Genomic DNA, 20,984 nt, shown 5'->3' with positions numbered 1-20,984 from the left:
ACAGATCAGTGATCAACCTCTGGCCCAGAAGCCAAGGGAACAGTCGGGAGAAGAAACAGGCCTGGTGGGGTGTGTTCTCAGCAGGGTACAGAGGCCTCCTACCTGTGTCCATGGAGCTGGGGGTTGGGGTTGGCGGGGAGAAGATGGGTCTCTGCCCAATCTGAGGGAATGCTATTTGCAAAGTGTGAAAGACCAAATACATTTCCGTTTGGCTATTTCTGTCACCTTCAGGAAACCCCCAGTGCCCAGCCTCGTGGCAGCATCCCACTCACACAACCAGGAAGATGTTCGGGCTGACTCAGACCTGGGTCTCTGACCAATAAACCAGGGTCAAGGACAGGGTGAGGGCCACGGCTGGGAACGTGGGTGGCAATGGCAGGTCCTGCTGAACCAGCGGAGGGGCAGCTGGCCCTGTGTGTGTACTCCTGGGACTTTCAGCTCAAATATATTTTAAATACAGTGACTTCATAGATGGTGATGAAGAGTCCAGGGTCTTAAAAGGCAACACCCCCAATTATTCTCGTAGGCCTCAACATTTTCAGAAGCTTTGGTTCATAGGAACATTATAGGACTGACCAAAATTGGGAGCTTTACATCTACATTTGCCAGAAAGGTCTGCTGGATTCAATTCTAGAGGACCCAGTGGTCAGTGTGCTTGCAGTCGCCCTCTGTCTTTCCTCCTGGAATTTCCTGCATACCCTGAGAACCGCCACCGCACAGGTAGGGAAGCTTGGTCTCAGCAGAGCCAGGCTGAGAACAAGACACATCACTGACCTGGTTCCATCCTGGGCACTGCAGTTGACATCAGCGCCATATTCAAGGAGGTGTCGCACAATGTTGAGCCAGCCCCTGGCACAAGCTTCATGCAGGGCGCAGTAACCTGCGTTGTCCCGATGATTTACGTCACAAATCTTGTTCTCCAAGCAGTACAGGACCACTTCCTGTGGGGAGGGGAGGGGAGGGAGGAATGCCATCAGATCACTGCACAATGACCTTGTAAAGTGGACCTCTCTGTAGCTTTCAAAGACATACACCTTCAGGCCTGAGAACCCACTACCTCTCGGGCAGGCTGTGGATGTCTTGGCGAGGGGCAAACACATGTGCGAAGCGCCTGATGACAGGGACAGCATCATTTAGAGGTCTGCTGCCCAGCTGCCTGGCCCTGGGCAAGTTATGCTCCGAATTCTCCAAAGCTTCCTTTCCTCCTCCGGAGGAGAGTGACAGAGCCTACCAGGGGCTGCTAAGAAACTAATTAAAGACCCACATAAGCCCTTAGCTCAGTGCCTGGCACAGTGAGTACAGAGGGATTTGGCTGCTAATGTTTCAGACGACGCATGAATAAGTTCAAGGACATCCTCACTCAATCGATTCATCCAATAGGTAGTAGTGGATGGCGACACAAGTTTAGATAAAAGCAAGGCCAATCAAGGCATAATGAACAATTAAATGAGCTGGAGAACATTTCTGAACTTCACAGAGAGGAGGATGTGCAAGAGTTTAGGCTGGTCCTCATGCCCCTTGGAAAGACCCAGAGTCGGAGCCTGGGTGGCAGTGCTTCTGTTGGTATCATACACATCATCAACAAATGACATCAATGCTTCCAATAACCCCACCCTCTTTTTGCTTCACTCTCTGCCCCACTTGGGGCTGAATCAATATATTTTCATATTTACTTAAGTTAATGACAGGAATCTAATACACCACTTACCACAACCTACACATTTCAAGAACGAAGTAAGACAATCCTACCCTTCCCCCTTTGCAGAACGTGTTCCGCATCAACAGTCTGCATGAGAATCACTGTTATTAATCTCACTTCTTTGGCGTGTTAATACATTAAAATGAACCGCTCCCAGTAAGCAAAGCAGTAATGTAGTCCATGTTTCATTAAGAAAGTGTTCAAACACATGGAACAGTATCTGCCAGCAGACAACAGGTTACACTGTTTTCCTAGCAGTCATGGCCAGCAGAGAGCTGTCAGGTTCTGAAGACTAGGGGGAAAGCCAGAACATGTGGGGTAGCCCAACACACATTCCACTTGGCAAGGGGGGAGCTCGATGGGTCATAGCAGGCTCTCCTTTGTGACAACTCCTAAGTAACTCATCCGTAACCTAAAATAGGCAGCATTTGAGCCACCCATAAACGTAAGGTGAGTTCTGAAAATTCTTTTATGCCCTTTCTAGGACACATCAGTCAAAGGTGATCACTACTTGAACACTAACTAGAATGTTCTAGATGCTCCCCCTGTGAACCTAAGGCTGCACGCTGATAACCCTGGCCACCCATACCCTGTTGCTTCAGGCCACTGCAGCAGCTCCATTCCAAATCAAGGGGAGGAAGAGAGAAGGCATGCCCACAGAAGCGTCTCTTGCTTCAGGCCCTCACCTGCCAGAAAGCCCACAATCCTCTGAGCTCCCAGGCCACCTGCCCCGAGCACTGGTATCCAGGATACCGCATGAAGCTGCTGCTCTTTTAGGAGGCCCTCACTAGCCAGACTCGAGTGGACGGCTGCAAGCTAATGAGTTGTGTGCCCAGCCAGGGAGAGGCCCTGTCATGTGACTCAGGGATCAGCTCTAAGCGCCACCAACTGCTGTGCACAGATCAATCTACCCGGATCCCGGCAGCTGGCCTGGTGTCCTATCAACCCAGGGTTTATTTGCTCTGACAATTATGGCCTTCACCTGGAAACCTTCATCACTACTGGGGCTGATTTGAGGGAACCTAGCAGTGAAAGATGTCGAGGCTGAAGGGTAAGTAACTGTTACCCTGGAGAATGGCAGGCAAAGCAACAGTAAACCAACAACCAGGTCAGACGTTTTGCCATTGGCCACCATAACACTTCTGATGTTCCCAAATGTGTATGTCATATCCCACAGTGACCTGTGAGATCTCAGGAAGGAAAAGTGGTTATGATTCTCATTCAACACTTAAGGAAACTGAGGCCCAGACAGGTTAGGCCCCAAATTCAATGAACACAAAATATTAGACCTGTAACTCAGGTCTTTTGGCAACGGGTCTGCTGGGAAGTTTCCAAAGGCCCAGTCAAGGGCCCTGGCTAGAAGGCTGCAATCCAGCCATGACCAGCATCCCTTGTACATTTCTGTTGGGGTGAGGCAGACTAATGACACTCTCCTAGATGGGAGGGTGATGGGATCTTAAATGGGTGGCAACTGCTGTCACCAACAGAGAGAATGAAGAAGCCAGAGAAGTCTGTCTACCCAATACATTACTTGGTTTATTCTCCACGCTGGAAATGGGAGTGTTTGAAGGGCAGCCCGCCCATTCCCAAACAAAATCAAACTGTTTTTGTTGGACAATTCTCTGTTAAGCAGCTATAAGCTGAATGCCATTAACCGCAAAATGTAACCATAAAGGCCATAAACCCGACATTGTTAATTAATTAAATGCCTCATTAACTTTTTTAAAAACATGATTTATTCGATTCATAGAAAATTTAACCATCACCACTAAATGCACACGCACGCGGTTCCACATTGGCATTTTAGCCTAAGAACAGACAGGGAAAGGTTCAACTGTAACTGGCCTTTCAGGTGGTCTATTACAGATCTGAAGAGACAGGGTGTTTCTAAACCTCAAGAACCAGCTTAAGAGAAAACAAAGCTTGAGCAGCCTTTTTATTGCATATGGTATCTTTTTAGCTAAGCAGAAGACTACAATGATAAAGAGGGGTTTTGGGAAACCCCTCCCAAAGCTGTGCCTTCATACCGCACCTTATCCTGTTAAGCAAACTATTCTTTTATTTTAAAGGGTTTACACTGCCACATCTGAATGGACTATCATCCTAACATTGTAATTTCTGACTAAATAAATCCCAGAAAGTTGAACTCAAAGTTGAAAGCTTTTATCTAGTAATTAAAACATTCAGCATTAAAACTGATGACCTGAGAAAGTTCTATAATGACATTTACATTTGAAGCGGAAAAGTTGTCCTTCCATAAACATTCTCAAGCCTTCTTGTACCAAAGGCCTGGTAGCCTAAGAAAGCATGGATCAGTGTTCCTTAGTCCAGGCCTCAGACCCACCTGCCATAGGAAAACCACCAAAATGGAAACTGTTCCTTAGAGCACCCACAAGGGTCTCTTGAAGCATCTGGGCTCAGAAAGGTGAGACTGGCAGAAATGAAGCCAAGATCAAAGACCAGGCCAGGAGCCCTACCGCCCCCACAGCACCACCCATGGTCAGCGAGTTTGCTGCCCTGGAGCCCTCCCTTACCTCTGGTGTTTGCTGGAAGCACAAGTCCATTTTCTCAACCATGTGTAGGAATGAGTGGCCCTGCCTGGCACGCTGCATCTACCCTGTCCTCATAGGTGCTGCTGCTCTCAGCTTACGCAAAAACAACTGGCTGCCACTTGGGTTTAATCTGCAAGTAACTGAGCTAATTTCCAAATCCTTCTAAAGAGTTCTCTCAAAGACAATCCAGAGATACCAAAAAGAAACAAGTTGGTATGAACAGACAAAGGCACATACAACCAAAAATACCCAGCTAGTGCTTCAAAGGACCATCCCACAGGTGTGAGCCGGCATCCCAGTTCCCACCCACACAATCATGCCCCAGAGTGGGCTCTGGGTCAAAGGGAGACTGGCAGCTGGGTCCCCCCATCAGGAAAGGCTCAAGGCACAGCAGACTGCAGCCTGGTTAAGGTGCGCGAGCCTGGGCTCTGGCTGAATTCCGGGAGCCCACAGCTGAGCATGGGCCGGCATGGATCCTGTCGCCCGAGTGCTTCTCCACACTTCACACTCAGCCTGCTGAACCGCATTTTATTTTTACCACGACTCCTAGAGAGCTGACGCCAGCATAAAAAAAAGTCTTTGCCTTGTGGGCTATTACATCACAATCTCAACTGACAAGTGTGTGGTGGGGAGATGCACAGGGGCAGACGTAGGTTTTGAACTGTGAAAAGCGTGATTCCAATGGGAGCCAGTCCTGGAGAGGAGCCGAGTTTGGCGGGATGGGGGGAGACTGGGCTTTGGAGGCAGGCTGCTGGATTATCTGTTCAAATCATGTAACATCTCTGGGACTCAGTTTCCTCATCTGAAAGCGGGAATAATATTAGTTACTACCGCACACAGATGATGAAAAGGTGAAATGAGTTACTCTGGATCTTAGGGGCTCTGTTAATGTAAGCTATCATTGTCATGGACCATGCTGGGAGGAGGACGGGCACGGAGCCTGGGGAGAAGCAGTGAGTTGAGGGAAAAGTCTCAGTCCCTCCTCCAGAGCCCTCAGCCCTGAGGCTACTGTACCCCCTCTATCAGAAAGAGACCTTAGGTCTGCCCCACCCCCCATCTCTGTGACCTGCACAGCTACTTCCTGCCTACTCCCCCTACACGGCCACCCCTCCACCTGAAACAGTACAAACAGTCCAAGATAGAGCTAGTAACTTCTCTCCCCCTTGCTAATCAGAATCCAAAAGGGCTCATTAAAATTCCCCCAGTCGCCAAGCCCTGGGTTGTGTCAGATTTTATATCAGAGATAAGTGAGCGAGACTGGAGGATGCAGCAGCAGCCTACCTGCCTGAACACGAACTGAACATCAGAGAGGCCTTTCTTTCCACACCGCGACTGAACAAGCCACCAAAGAGACAGCAGCGAGAGTGGGGCTAACACAAACATCCTGCTGGAGCACCGGCCCTGCCCCCTAATGCGGAGGGGGCTGAGCTCTGCTCTCCGTGTCCCTCCCCTTGACCACCGCAGCCCGCGGGCCCCGCCCCCCAGCCCACAGCCCCGGGGAGCGCCCACAGGGACACACCTCATAGCCAAGCCTGGCTGCCCGCTGCAGAAGGGTCTCGCCAGCGTTCTTATTGACAATAAGTCTCCGTGCTTCCGGTGGCATCGGGCGAGACTGGGTGGTCTCCTGAGGGGAACTTGAGCATGGCAGCTGTGTAGACTGGGAGGCCGGTAGCAGTTGCTGCAAGCGGTCGAAAGGCTTTGGCTCCTGCTTGGCTGGTGACAGATCATAGTCCGAACTGGGCTCCGGCCGCTTTCTGAATCTCCGGACAGTCACCTATCATAAAACCAGGCAGCGCACACGGTTAAGCCCATGTCCTTCTAACAGCCGCTGCTTCCCCTCCTCCCCTCCACGTGACAAACCTGCGTGGAGAGAGGCACTTTACTCCTTATCTGTTTTGGTGGGTGGGGGGTGCCTGTCAAAGGAGGGTTTGGGGGAAGGGGTTTCATTCTTACTAGTCTGAAACTTCACTGCCACCCAGAAGACACGCTCCTCTAGGACAGGGGAGTGACGTGTGGTATGGGGGAGGAGTCCAGGAAAAGGAAAGCTTTGTCCCCACAAGCTGGGAAGCAGGCAGGCAGGCGGGGATGTGCTCGCACAGGCCCTAGAGGGAAGCCGGGGTCAAGAGGTACCTTGCCATCGGCATTCTCCACGTAGTATTCCCCTGTCAGTGGCAATCCCCGCCTGGGCTCCTGAGGGATCAAGTGTTTGGTTTTGCACAGTCTCTTCCCGGATGGCTTCTCGCTGTTGTCGGTGTATTTCTGCAGCAGGGAGGCAGCCTGGCAATCCTCTTCTTCGTCTGCACACAGCACATCTGTCTTCTGGTTTTCTTTAATTTTCTGCTGTTTGGCAGGCGGCCTGGAGGCTGGTGCGCAGCTTGGCTGAGCCTGCTTTTTGCCGCCTGCACTGGTGGATGAAAGACTCTTCATGGGCGGAGAGCCGGAGAACATAGGCAAGCCTAAATACGGAGGGGGTGATGGGGTGGCGGGTGGGTGAGAGACGGGAGAAGAAGCGGGCGTTACACAGTTGTAGCCAGTGCAGGAAGAAAAGCCCATTGTTAACACTGATCACTGGAGCAGCTTCAGTTTTTAAAGATATACCAATTACGTTTTCAAAGCATTAATATTTTAATTATACCACATTCAAACGGCACCTAAGTTAACCCACAAAACGCCAAGTGGCAAGTTGCTTCAAAGGGCCTGGAAGAGAGGACAGAAGCCGGCTCTTCCTGCTCTCCTGCCCCCTACCCACTGGGTCTGGGTGCTCATGACCCAGAGACTGGAGACAGCTTGAGGCTGGAATGAAGGTGCTTAGACTTCCTTCCTGTGCAACCACAGGCAAGGACATCAAGAGAGAACTCCCTGCCTGCCACATCCTCCTTGAAGTCAATTGCTATGGCCTTCTAAGGTCCCCTCAAAAGCCCATTCCTACAGAGAGTGGATGACCCACCCTCCAGGAGCAGGGTGAACACTCAAGGGGTGGCCCCTGCATACCTTGTTCATTGTCACTGGGTTTGAGAGCCTCTTCCGACCAGTTTCTGTTGCCTTTGGCCTCTGCCCTTTTCCTGCCAGGTTTCTCTTCAGTGATGTTAGTCCCCTGAGGAATGGCCTCAGGCTGAGTGGCCTGGGTCACTTCCTTCCTGCTTTGCCGGCCAGGTTTGCCGTCTGCTGCTGACACCTGCTGCTCCCACCGTTCTCTAAGGTGCAGCAAGTGGCGTTGTTTTTTAGGATGGAGCCCTGTTAATTCAATGCACACCTTCAGGTTGGTCAGCTCACTATAATGTGGGTCTTCTAAGTGGTTAGAGGAACTGTTTGTCATTTCCCTCTCAGGCCAGTCATCTAATGGAGAAATAACTACAAATTAATCAAAAAGCCCCCTGGGGGGGAACAAACTGTCTTACGCATCACTAATGGGGTGGGGGGGGGGGTGTGTGGTCACTGGTCTCTGCTTTTGGGAGGGGGCCTGATAGTCTTTGGCCATCTGGGTTCTGGCTTTGGGGGAGGGGAGGTGTGGGTGGCTCCCCCCCGGGGTCTCCAGGGTGGGAATCTCACGAGGCAGTGTGGGAATGGAGAGGTCCGCTCCACTGCTGCGCCCCACGGCTTCCCCTCACCGATTCTGTCTACAGGGGCAGCGCGCCGCACATCCACATCTCCTGTCCATCCACTGTGGCCGCATGCACAGGCCCACCCCCCAGCAGGCGGGCGAAGCAGACAGGGCTCACCTTTAGAGACTCGTCGGCGTTTGGCTTTCAGCAGAGGGTCCTCTGGCACCTCCTCCGCAGTGGTCTCAGTGTGGCTGCTGTCACCTGAGACTTTGCGTTTCCTGTCCACCCGGAGGGTGGGGCTGTGTGGCATGTCCGAGGCCACCTGGTCTGTGGGAGGCTCGCTCAGGGGCTGCCTCTCCACAAAGTACTTCTCCGCAGAAAGATCTTTGTTCTCTGGGGCTTCAAAAGGATCGTGGTGCTTGTTTCCAACAGTATACTCACCTGGGGGAGGGGAGACAAGAGGGCATTAATGAAGCCCGAAGGTCGCCATGAGAAGGCAGGATTTGGGGAGCACGTGGGACCACCGTGCCCAAGGTAATCGGCTATTGACAGCTGCTTCTTTGGAGACTGGTGTCCTCACACATAGCACAAAACCCTCAGAAACAGAATTTTCCAGAGGAAGGGTACATTGAAGACAAGTAAAGCAGAGTGAGATGCATGTCACACTCGTGACTTTCTCCTTCTCCCTTCTTATGGTTGGGAGCAAGAGGGAACCAAGAAAGATGGGGCGTCAACGCTACGTTTTTTAAAGCACTATAGTCCTTTTAGCAGAAGATGCAACCAAGCTGGGGCTGACCTAAAAATCTTCATGGGAACATCTACTGAGGTCATTATTTTGAAACAAATGGTAGGCTGATGGGATAAAAACGACCAAATATCCCCAAAATGTCATCTATCGAAGGGATAACACCAATATTCACCTAGGCCAACCGGGGAGATGAAGAGGGACAGGAGACAAGAGTGTTGAAAGAAGGCTTAGGTCCTTGATGGGCAGCAGTGATCCTCACTCCTGGGGGGCTCTGAGCCTACAGTCCAGGCCAGAGGGAGGCAGCGAATCCCGGCAGACCTAGGCTGCTGGGAAGAGGGGCCTGGCAAAGCCAAAGGCAAGGTTTCCTAACACATACACGAGTTCAGAGAAAACTTCAAAGAACTCGATTTGCTGGATGCACAGATGTGAAACCAATGGGTTGGGTTGTTCTCATTTCCTGTCCAACACAGGGGAACCCCCTTGGGGATGCTGGCCATCCCAGCTGACACTCCTCTTCACACCCTCTGTCACAAGCAAGCATCTCCAGACATCCCCTCATTGTTGGTGTGTCTTTCCCATGCCAGGCCAGCGCCTGCAAAACTGCTCATTCCAGGACCCCTGTGCTTGGCCTATCACGGGCTGTGGGGCTTTTCCTTGAATCACCTCAGCCCAACATCACTTCCTACTTTTGCTCTAGCCCACAAAATAGCTCATTAACTGCTTTGCTGGTCACAAGTTTTCTAATACACAATGAATATAAACGATAACTACTTAATGACCACTGCGAGGTTAAGGTGTCAGCCCTTGGCCCGCTGAAATGATCCCTCTCATCACCAGGGTTATGAGTCTAGTGTCTTGGTAACTCTGAGCTAGGCACACAAGTCAATTTCTAGATGAAATAAGCACACACCTCATCCGCTGATCTCATTCTTCCTCTCCCCAACCCACTTCAAATATTACTCCCACTCCTGACCAGCCCCGCTCACCCGCTTCTCTCGGGGGCATTCCCAGCGGTTCACGGCAGTCAGCTGTGGGGGTGAGCTTTACCGGGGTTGTTGGCTAGCCTGTGCTCTCAATGGTGTGAGGACCCATTCACCTCCTCTTCAAGGGTGTTCTAAGGGGGAACAGATGGGGCTGCATCTATTCTTGCAAAGGAATGGTAGAATGTCCCCAACCGTTCCTCGTCATCCTCACTCACCACAGAGCACTGTATGGACAGGGACGGCTGGGCCTGGGACTCGGCATCCAAGCCTCCACCACGGAATACCACCCCAGGTCTCTGTAGGTACAACTGGCACTGGATGGACACCCAAAAACCTGGCCAAGGTGGTATTCTGTCACAGCAGCAGCAGAAGAAAACACACAAGCTGCCCAAACCTTACACTATGCAGAAGTGGTGACCGCTGCGCTCAGCCTGGCCTGGGGATGCAAAGTGTGTGGGCTGCTCTGTCTCTTAACCACTCTGGCAGTAACAGCGTCACTTTACAGTTTGGCCCCCTTGAGTTGTAAAGTGGGACTATTACTGCAAGCCACCTCCCCGGGTGGGCTTCATAAACACGGTGCGGCAGGGCAGAGGGTAAGGCTGGAGAAATTACTTACAAAAGGACGCTAAGATCCCCAGACCAGCTTGATTTTTAGCCCTGATATTTATGAAAGTTTAAGACGTGAACTGACTGTCCTAGTTATATACCATTTGACTTTCTGGGGTCAATCAGCCGCCCCTGAAAGCCCTGTGGGAGGAACTGGGGGTACAATGTAAAAATGTAAAGACTGCGTTACGAAGCGCCACATGTCAAAGTTAAAAGTGTACTTTTATACTTTTAAAGTGTACTCATTTCCCCTCCCTCTAGGTAGGAGAGACGGTTCGAGCCAAGTGGTTTGAAAGCAGAAATGACTGGGTAACGTCACCATGCCTTCCTGGGTCAAAATGAGGCAGCAGCTTAGCCAGTGTGGGGCCCCACCCAGAATGAACTGCCCTGTCTTGGCACCCTTCCCAGAGACACCCCCCATCAAACCCCCATCAGATTAAGAATCTCTCAACCCTAGTGCTTTGGATTTGACTTCCACAGCTTCCATTTGAACTCCAGGTCTCACACAGCCACCTGTATTTGTAACAATCTCAACCAAGTCTAAGGCATCTTTCTCAGGGAGAAAGTTTTCCATTGGAGTTTTGACCTTCACTGCAAACTTCCTAATAGTGAAATGAGTTTATATTTCACCTACCTGGCCTTGTGCCCAAACTACCAGTATATTTTGTCCACAGAAAACCACCTAGAAGACATGTGATCACTTATTTCACAGACTAGCATCAACAGGCAGTGACTGACTGGAGACCTAGTCGCTCTGCTAGGGAGCACCCCCATTGACATGGGGAGGTCTTGCCATCTGTCTTCTCTGGGGCTTCCCATCTAGAAAAGCTGCCCAGTGCGGGTGGGGAGGGCTCCCCTGCACACACCACCTTCTGCTCCCTATTCATGGGAGGCCAGCAGGCTAGGACAAGGGATGTGAAACACACATGATTCCTCCAAGTCCCCACCATTCCCCATTCAGCCAGAGAGGGCCCCCTTTTGCCTCCTGAATAGTCCAGAACTATTATCAGGAGCTCTCCACTGCTGCATCTGGGGTTCACTGCAATCATGCCTGCTCACACACAGCGTAGATGCTTCTTGTCCGCTCTCAAGAGGATCTTTCTGCAAACAAGGCCTATTTTCCTTCCTCCAACCCCTGAGCCTCTCATTGCAAACATCCCAATTCCGCTCAGTGAAGGCCCCCAAACCTTATGCTAGGGTTTCCCTCCATGGGCCAGTAATAATCCTGAAGAACACCCACCTTGACTGCCAAAGATATGCATGGCAAACAGCTATGGGGGCCCATCATGTCACTTTCCTGTACACTTCACTTGGACCTCCCTCAAATGGGGCTATTCTTACCAGTACCCACAGAAATTACTCGAGGGCAAAGGAGATGGGTGGATAGACAGAGATGGAGGGATAGATAGGGGTCCTAACCATCAGGGTCCTCTTCCATTGCAGTTACTTACAGCCCTTCTATGAGTGGAACGCCATGTGCCTTTGGTCATGAGATCTAGGCAGATGTGAACACAGTTGAGTCCTATACCATCTACCACTTGCTCCCTGAATCATGGCCTTGTAAGACACAGCACATATATCCCATAATTTACCATGGCTATGCCATCGCAATACCTCATAGAAGCATCGCCATGGCAACATTTACAAGTCACCGTGGCAACAAAGCAACTTCACCACTGTTATAACCATGCGCAGTAAGCCCTAAACAAGATGGCAGAGGACTGAAATTTTTGAGGACTGCCCATGACATCTACTCCCTCTGCAGGTAACATCACCTCCAACAGAGGCCAACCATATTATAACTTCTACCCTCTCCAGCACAGGCATTGGTAGTCATCTGTCTGCCCAAACTCAAAGTAGTTTACAAAGTACATAGGGGCTGCTGTCCTGAAAGAGAAGTTTCCTGAGCCAAGAAGTCCCATGAAACCCTTTCATTTTCACTCAATGCTTTCTCCAGCTCCCACTCAGGCATTGCCACTGAGTGAGTCCTAGGTCCACACAAGTCAAGTAGCTGCCAAGGGAGACAGACACCCAAATTCAAGAAGGAAGGGCTAATATGCACATCTAATATGTATCAACAAAAGTAAATCAATCAGTAAAAATAATAAAACTGAAAAAACAAAAAAAAAAAAAGGAAGAGCCCAACACCTCTGTGTTCCCTACCCCGTCTTCAAAATGCCACTGATCATTCCTATTAATGAACCTTCAATTTCTGAATGAAAAATTCAGCGACCCATACTATCACTAAGAGTCAATGAAAATCCTAACCACGGTGTTGTCCAGTTAATTCAGTTTTCCTAAACAAGCCCTCCCAACAAGATGCACCCACATGCAGGCAGCTGAGGCCATATAGGCAGCACCTGCCATCTCAGAAGCTACCGATGCTGCAGGAGTGGAAGGGAGAGGCTTTGGGGTGGCATCCTCTACCCTCTTTGTGACCCCTGCCTGCCCCAAATCCCCACCCCAGTTTCCATATGCTCACAACTTGGCTCTGGGCCACAATGACACCCACGAGAGACGTGATGGCCGAGACGGCTCAGTGAATTTGCAGCTGAACGGATCCAGCGCCTGCTGTCCCCTGGATGAGATGGCAGTGGCAGCAGCAAGGACAATGTTTCCTCTAGGTTTCTCCTCTCGATCAACCACAAACCAATGGTGCCCCAGCTCTTCCTTGGCCCCAGTATTTAAAAAGGAGCCTTCACCCTCCCCCACCCCTTTTTCTGCTCTCCCTGCCATGGCTCATTACCTGAGGAGCACTACGTGGTGACTTATGGCTTGCGAGGCCCCGGGTGCTCCAAGAACACAGCCTGTTGGTACGAAGCTTGGAGGGACTTACAGAAGGGGAAAGGGAGGCTTTTCTAAATCATGTGGGGCTCGAGCCCTGCTCCCCATTAGCCACACCGAGTTACTCAGATGTGAATGGAGGGTCTGGCCACGTTACTCAAAAACCAGAGCAAGGGCAAGAAGGCTGGAAGCTGGCTAAGTTCCTGTCCCTTCCTCCAGGCCCCCAGCCATCTACTCAGAACAAAGAGGGATTCTCATGTATGGCATTCCCTCTTAGAAGCACCTTCCCCCTCAACTCGGCCTTGCCCACTTCTCCCAGGTCCCTCTGACAACCTTCCCAAGAGCTGGTGTTGAGGCAACTCAGAAGGGGGGCTGCGAGTTGGCAGCAATCATCAGGGAGGGGCAAGGCTTTCTTTGCCACTTCTCCCAAGAGTGGCTTGGACTTCCCGCCGCCCTGTAGCCACCCTTCGAGGAAGAGTGAACAACTTCAGGTACATTGAGTCCTTGTCACTTGAGTAAGGCCACCACCTACTAGCAACAGAAACTACCTTCTTCAGCAATGACTTACAACAAATCAGTCCTGGTTTAGCTTACCCAGGATCCTGGCAGGTGGCCTTAGTCTGCTCCCAGGGATGAGCTGGAAGTGGAGGGAGGGGTGTGTGCTCCAAGTAGCAAGAAGCACTCTCTCCCTGATCACACATTCTTCCCAAACTGTGTCGGGCACCAATGAACTGCGTTGTGAATGTCAAACCTCCGATGACCCATGGTGGGGAGCTCTCAAACATACCCAACACTTTCAAGTGTCCTGTCTCAGGAGGACTTTGCACCCACTCCTCCAGTTAGTTCACCCAGACACCCTAATTCCCCTTCGCCCAATGAGGTTTCTCATGTTGCAAGCAGACCTAAAGCTTCAAGCTTGCACATTTAAAAAAGAAAGAGGAAGACCTTCTCCACTTGCTACCGACACACCTTACCACCCTGGAAGACTCCTGGGCAAATCCCAAAGTCAACCCTGTTGGTTGGGGGAGCGGTGGGGCCGGGACCTGCTGTAAGAACCAAAGGGAGTGTCCTGAGGAAGATACTAGCTTTCTCTTCACATCACTTCCCCTCCAAAATGCAAGTTGCCCTCTGTCTGGTGAGAAGAGCCCCCCTAATGCATGCCAGGCTGTCTTGGATTCTGTGGCCAATTCTCCAATTCTCCCCCACCCCCTATGGTAAATCATCATGCTCTTCTTTATGGTGACTTCACCATGTTCATTCTACTTCAACAACATCTATGCCTTTGGAGGGAGAATATAAGGACTCTCCATTCCACATCAGGCTGTCACCACAGGGGTGGGCCAGGAGATGGCTGGGAAGTGTCATTCCACTGCTACAAAATACAACCTGTCCCTGTACCAAATTTGCTACTGTCATACCTCTGCTACATTGTGTTACATTAGACTGTTATCAGCTCTAGAACCAGTGCTTCTTTGGAAAAAAAGATGTGTCCCAGGAAACTGTCTTTCACAGACGCCTCATTCCTGGTTGCCACCATTCATAAGGACAGTCGGCCCTTCACTCCATGCATGGCAAAAGCAGCCCATTTCTCCGAGTAGACGCCAACACAGCAAACTGCTCGGGTTTACTTACATCTCTCACTTTCGTTCTGGTCGGCAATGGCCTCCTCCAGGGCGACCGACTTTGGCTTTTTGTCCTGATTTCCTTTCAACCTTTCCCAGTCGGCTGGGCTGAATTTGCACATCTCGGAGTCTTTGGTTGCTGGGTGGCCACCTTCTCTTTCTTTCATCTCCAACTCTGAGAAGCGCATCATTGCACGCTAGAAAGAGAATGGAGATGGGGAAAAAAAAAAAAACAACACCTTACCATAAAAGCTATTTCATTTGCCTTATCTTAAAGGAAAGTATTTTCAAAGAAAAGTGCCCAAAACCAACCACAATTTATGAGATGTAACTCAGATATTTTAAAGTTTAACAGATAAAACTTAAGAGTATCTATATGTAAGTAGTGACACATTCTTTATTCATAAAGTCATGTGTATATAGATATATATGCGGTGTGTATGTATATCCACACATACACTATTGCATACAGACAGACATTCTCTTTTGAAGGTAAATAAAACAAAACGAAAACACAACGCAAAGAAAACAAAACAAAAACACAACAGAAAAGAAACAAAATACACAATGAATAAAGACGACCATGGCCCACAAACTTCCCTTTGTATATTTGGAAATGAAATTTAACTCAAAAGGTTTATGTAAGATTCTAGTAATAAAAATTTGAAGAACTGACCTCACAGTAAGCAGCGGGTAGACATAAAATACTGTCCTCTTGTAATCCTTCCATCTATGTAATTAAAATGGGCACTCAATGGATCATTTAGATAACTTCATCCATTTTTATAAGCATAAACCAATTTTTTTCTTAACATTGCAAAACAATTTGGCTTTATTCATCTTTTAATTAAAAGTAAAATATCTTAAGGAAATTCCTATACAACATCTACCATAATTCACTAGCAAATTAAATACACACTGTATCCCTTTAAGCAACCTTTTTTTTTTTTTCCTTTCTTTTTGGTGAAAAATTTGCATGAATCCCACAGACATGCGGCTGCTACACATCACCAGGTATCAAGTAAGGCATTCTAAGGAGCACTTCTAGGTATATTTGTTATCTTACAGGCAGAGAAATCAAAGCAATTGATAGGTAAACGTCATGCAGTCTTTAGATACCCTTCACAATAATTAAAACATCTGTTATCAGCAATTGAGTGGAGTTCCCTTATAATCTACAGAATAACTTAAAGCATCCAGACACGCCTCAGTGCTACCGCTCACGTTCTCTTACTGGCCACATTGCATACATTCAAATTACCACAAGCTTCATTCACCAAATCTGCCTGGTGCCCTGCCCTACCATACTCCCCCAGTCCTCTTTACACATTAAAAAACTGACAACCGGTAAAGTAACTGAAATTCAGGTGGGGGGGCTCACCTGCAATGCCCGCTGCTCCCGGCTGAGCTGACTGGAATCTGCATACAGTTCGGTAGTGACACATTTGAATCGGTCACCCACGTAACCCGCTGAGTTGGCGATTCTCTTTGCCAGCTTAGATGGCTTCGGTTTCAGAACTTTGCCATCATTTGATTCAGCCTCATCGGCTCCATCTTTGGTGTAGGTGGGGGTCACGTCCACACTTGGTGGGGCACTGCCCACACAAAATGGTTTGGGATCCTCCTGGGTTTTACCAAAAGTTACAGCAGGGCCATCGCTCCCCAGAGTTGGCTCCAGGAATGGAGTCGAGACTGGCAACCCTAGGTTCTCTTTGTTGGTACCTGCCACAACACTGTCCTTGCTTACGCTGAAGACTGGTTGTTTGAAAGTGTAAGTTTCGTGGAAGTCACTGATGCGCCCCAACTCCTCTCTCAGGGCGATGAAATCACGGTGCTGCTGCAGGGCCGGCTCAGCTGAAGGCTTAGGGGGCTCAGCGCTCTGGCCAACGCTCTCTGCTGCAAAGCTGGGTTTGGACACGTTTGTCTCAGTTTTAGCATCTGGTTCTTCTCGGAGAAGGTCTACGTAGACAAGCTTGTCGCTTTTGACAACAGTCTTCCCTTGATTCCAGTTGGGGTTTGGCTTTAGGTTCTTGTCGGTGGGGACATCTGGATGTAACTTGGTGCTGCTCGTTTCCAAAATCTCGGAAAACCGATTCCGGAGTGTTGGGTCCTCGTAGCGTGCTCTCTCATGGGACCGGGACCTCCTCTCTGGTTTCTCCTCTTTAGTGATCTCTATGGGCGTGTGTGGTATCAACATGGGATGCACCATGCCCAAACCCAGGGCATCTTGGTAGGTCACAAACTCTGGACGGCCGGTGGGCAGCCCATAGGGCAGTCCAGGCTTTGGGGCAAGGTGCCCAGGAAACAGACTGCCATTGGGTAACAAAACTGGATGAGGGTAGACAGGTCCTTTGCCATGTAAAGAGAGGGGACTTACGGCAATGCCCTCGGGGGCTGGGTAAGGGAGGTAACTCCTGGGGTAGGGAATTGGTGGGGACCTGAATGCCTCATTTGGAGACAGAAATATAGAGCTTGGTGGAAGGCCGTTCTCGTTTGCTTTGAAACTCGGTTCTGGGTTGCTGGCTTTGGCGCCCTTGCTGCTGGTGCTGCTACTGTGCTTGGCAGGAGTGGCCGGGGGCTGGCCCACGTGCTGAATAACGGATGGTGTGGCATCTACGGAGCTCCTGCTGGTTTTGGTGCCATCGGCATTGGCATTGGGGGCGGGTGACGCAGAGGCTGGGCGGCCTGCACTCGACACTGACCCTGAAACGTTAGTAATGACGGCATCCGTGCCGCCCATGCGCGGACATGATGAACTCCGCTGCTGTGGTATTGCCCAGTCCAATGCCTTGTTTTTCAGTGACATGCTTTTGCCATTGTTCTCTTCGTTAGGACTTGGCCCGGGCACCACCCAGGATGAGGGAGCAGTGCTGATGATTTCAGATCTATAGATAGCACAACCATTTCCTGGAGGAGATAGTGTTTCTTTCGGAATCTCACTTCCGGAGAGCACTAAGCCACTTCCAGCCCTGCTGTGAACCAGGACTGTGGGAGCCATCTTTTTCATGTGGTCAGCTTTGGAAGCATCTACATCCACCACTTTAGAAGACAAGTCTAGTGGCTTATCTGTGACATCTTTGGTAACGGTCTGCTTCTCCAACAGTGGAGGTGAGCTGCCGTCTTTTCTGTCTTGAACCGCTGTCTTCCGGGCATGCCCGGGCACTGGCTGGGCACCTTCGCCCCCTTCCGGAGCCTTGGGATACTTGCCGTTGGAGAGCCTGGCCGCGGGGAACTCGCTGCTGACTGTCATGTATGGCTTCGACAGGGCAACTGAAGGAGAGGTGGAGATCCTGGCATAGTGCTTGTGGAACTCCGAGTAGGTGTCTGCAGAAGGCTGGGTGGGAAGGTGGACTCGGGGTGAGGGCCGAGGCGAGGGAGGCAACAGGAGAGCTGTGTCCCCCGGCAGGCCACTGGTGACCGCCTTGGCAGAGGGAACCCTGGGCTGCTTACTGTTCTGGATGTGAGGATAGGCGTGGGAATCAACGGGATTCCCAGGGCTGACGCCCATCTTCCACGGGAGGCTTTTGTCTGCGCAATGGACGAGAGGCGGGATGGCTGGGGAGGCCGAAGGTGTCGAGAGCCTCATGGGCGATGCCAAGGACGATGGGATGTGGGGACCGACGTAGTGAGGTGGTGGCAGGTAGAGAAAGCGCTCCCCGTTGGTGCAGACTGGAGAATACAGCGGCTGGGCCAAGCTGTAGGACTGCTGAGGTAGCAAGGCCTTGTACATGTTCAGTGAATACTTATTTGGCGAGTCGAGGAAAGGGTAGATGGCTGGCGTGGCACCCTCCATGTAAGGATTGACCCAGGGCAGCCGCAGATAACTAGCACCATTGATGTTGAGAGGGCTCTGTTTGTCACTGGCAGGTCTGTCCAAGCCCAGTGTTTCTGCTGTGGCTACAGCACTTTTTTGTATTCCAGGCGGTGTTTTGTATATAGCACTGAAGCCATTTGGGGGTTTTCCAGAGACGGCGGAAGCCTCCACTGTCTCGGGTGTATTCGGTTTGAACTGCATCTCTGGATTTCTTTCCGAAGAAAACCCAAGGCCACCTAGGGTGCCCGTGGCAGCCTCCCGACCTTTCTCTGAGCCCAGTCCACACAAGCTAGAATAGACGATGTTTCCGGGGACCCGGAGCCCTTCTCGGATCAGGCCAGTGCGGTCCATGCTCAGTGCTGCCAGGCCATCGATTCTATGGGCCGTGCTCGCATCCACCTTTGCAGAAGAACAACACGGGTGTTACTGGGGCACTCCTTCAAGGCAGCAGTACCCGAAGACACTGCCAACTAGTTCAACGTGCCATCAGCCTTAACATTCAAGCAGAAAGGGTTAAAGACAGGCTTCGGGGGGGGGGGATCTGTTTCCCCTTCCCTTTATCCAAACCCCTTTGCTGCCTGCCTGCCTTCTCACCTCTCAACTAGTATCCTGGAAGCAGGGAAAACGTTGGTCCCTTTGGACTGGAGGCCCATACATTAATTCAGTCATCTATTAAGTCTGAAGATTTTGGCCAGGCACGGTGGCTCACGCCTGTAATCCTACCACTTTGGGAGGCCAAGGCAGGCAGATTGCCTGAGCTCAGGAGTTCAAGACCAGCCTGGGCAACACGGTGAAACCCCATCTCTACTAAAATACAAAAAAAATTAGCTGGGTGTGGTGGTGTGCGCCTGTAGTCCTAACTACTCGGGAGACTGAGGCAAGAGAATTGCTTGAACCCGGGAGGTGGAGGTTGCAGTGAGCCAAGATTGCACCACTGCACTCCAGCCTGGGTGACAAAGCGAGACTCCGTCTCTAAAAAAATCGAAATTAAAAAATAAAAATAAAAAAGTCTAAAGATTTTTACCTTCTCAGCAAAAATTATTTGCTACAACTGAGAAGCCACCAACTCCAAAACTCTCAGCATCACCCTCATGGAGTACAGAATTCACACTAACCCTCCCTGGGCTTGTCAGGCTTGGGGGTGGGTGTTCACTTCATTTCCCCTGGGTGCAGGAAGGCATGACTTAACAGAACAAGAAACAATCTTCGATGGGACAACAGGAACAGAAGACTTTAGCAGCCTCATTTCTAAATCAATAAAGAGGCCATGGGTCAAACTGTGGTTGTGTCTTCTGACTTCTTCTCCCTTGTGTCTGAAGTGACAGTCCTGTGTTTCTTATTTTACTGGAAAGGTAAACCCTAAGGGGCTACTTGGAGGCTGGAAATTTATCCAGCTGGGAACGCTGATGTGGCATTCAGCTTATGGAAGAAAAGACAGTACACATCCCACCAGTCACTAGGGGACAGGGACATGTGTGGCGAGGCAGGAAGGCAAGACAGGAAGAGCTTGGGTGGGGGCCTTGTCCTGTCGCAGAGGCCTCCGACTCAGCCCTGCTCTGAACCGCCACCCCTACCCCATTCCCCACCCTTTAAAGGCCTGCAAATTAATACGATTGATTACAGATCACTGATATGCAGATATGGCATCAACAGAAGCTGTTAATCTCTTACCACGCTGTGGTTCAAGGGATTCTCTTCCCTCAGTTCCAGTCTGGCTTTTGAAGCGTCACCATCATTTACAAGGATTTTCCTATTTAAAAGGATATACCAACTTCATGAAAGCATTCCTCACTAAATCTATCTTTCACAGATCTCCCCAGAACAGACTAGTTTCTACTAACCCAATTCTTAAAACTGTCCTTAACCCTCCGTCCCCACCAGCTGTCAATGGCCCATATTGAAAGTTGCCCCCAAATGGTGATTCAACTTGACCAGGAAAAACAAAGGAAATGCAAAGCTTTCATGAATCACAAATATGATGTCCCCAAGGTAGGTAAGCCAGAAATTAAGCAAAACCACTTCTCCCTCAAGATCTTTTTCTCTAGAGGTCAAGTAGGCCAACTGGAGCTCGGCTGTCCCAGCCAACCCTTATAAACTCTCCTGGAGGGTAGACATGAAGTGGTAACACAGCCAAATACCAAACGGGGCTGGAAGGCTGGAGTCTACGGGCTGGTGGCCTCAACCACTTCCGTTTTACCCAGGAGGGTAGGCTTTCAAAACTTTTCCCAAAACAAAGTTAGGGACCATGTCCTAACCATGGAAACTGGTTTCCATGGTGATAAAAAAGCCATATTTGACTGCCTTTGTCAAAATGACAGGGGGATACACACTAGTATCATACAAATGTCAGCTGTTCCAGGCTGAAGAGGAAGTTGCACATCTGTGCCAGGCTGCTGCGGCTGCCCTGGGACTTGTTATCAGAGAGCATCGATAAAGAAAGTGCTTGGTGCCAACTTCCAAATCCCCAGGATAAAAATCGCTGACAAGCAGCAGAGGAAAAGTTTCCTCATTACCCCAAAGAGCAGCTTCAATCATCTACTGCTTAGCTGCCTCCACCCCACACTCCAAAATTACTGATTAGGAAGCATAACAGAGCTGTCTGGCAACCAAAAGCAGGTGCCAGTGGCCTCCTGG

At 50.2% G+C, this 20,984-nt stretch overlaps 1 protein-coding gene across 5 annotated transcripts in view; it reads right to left on the bottom strand.

Annotated features, from left to right (window-relative positions):
* The window catches only part of BCOR (BCL6 corepressor), a 128,398-nt gene that overhangs the window by 5,115 nt on the left and 102,299 nt on the right, over positions 1-20,984 (bottom strand). For 2 of the 5 annotated variants that reach the window (XM_025373027.1, XM_025373026.1), the window contains exons 3-11: positions 20,022-20,100; positions 15,918-18,749; positions 15,213-15,266; positions 14,547-14,733; positions 7,971-8,234; positions 7,243-7,485; positions 6,382-6,707; positions 5,771-6,025; positions 775-941 (exon numbers count right to left, since the gene is read on the bottom strand). In XM_025373027.1, the coding sequence (XP_025228812.1) occupies positions 775-941; positions 5,771-6,025; positions 6,382-6,707; positions 7,243-7,485; positions 7,971-8,234; positions 14,547-14,733; positions 15,213-15,266; positions 15,918-18,749; positions 20,022-20,100 (4,407 nt within the window). Of the gene's footprint in view, positions 1-774; positions 942-5,770; positions 6,026-6,381; positions 6,708-7,242; positions 7,588-7,970; positions 8,235-14,546; positions 14,734-15,212; positions 15,267-15,917; positions 18,750-20,021; positions 20,101-20,984 lie in introns of all 5 variants that reach the window. The other 3 variants (XM_025373024.1, XM_025373028.1, XM_025373025.1) reach the window with 3 other exon arrangements.

Source organism: Theropithecus gelada, chromosome X, assembly GCF_003255815.1.
Source record: "Theropithecus gelada isolate Dixy chromosome X, Tgel_1.0, whole genome shotgun sequence".
NCBI lineage: Eukaryota > Metazoa > Chordata > Mammalia > Primates > Cercopithecidae > Theropithecus > Theropithecus gelada.
This window is presented reverse-complemented; position numbering and strand designations above follow the sequence as displayed.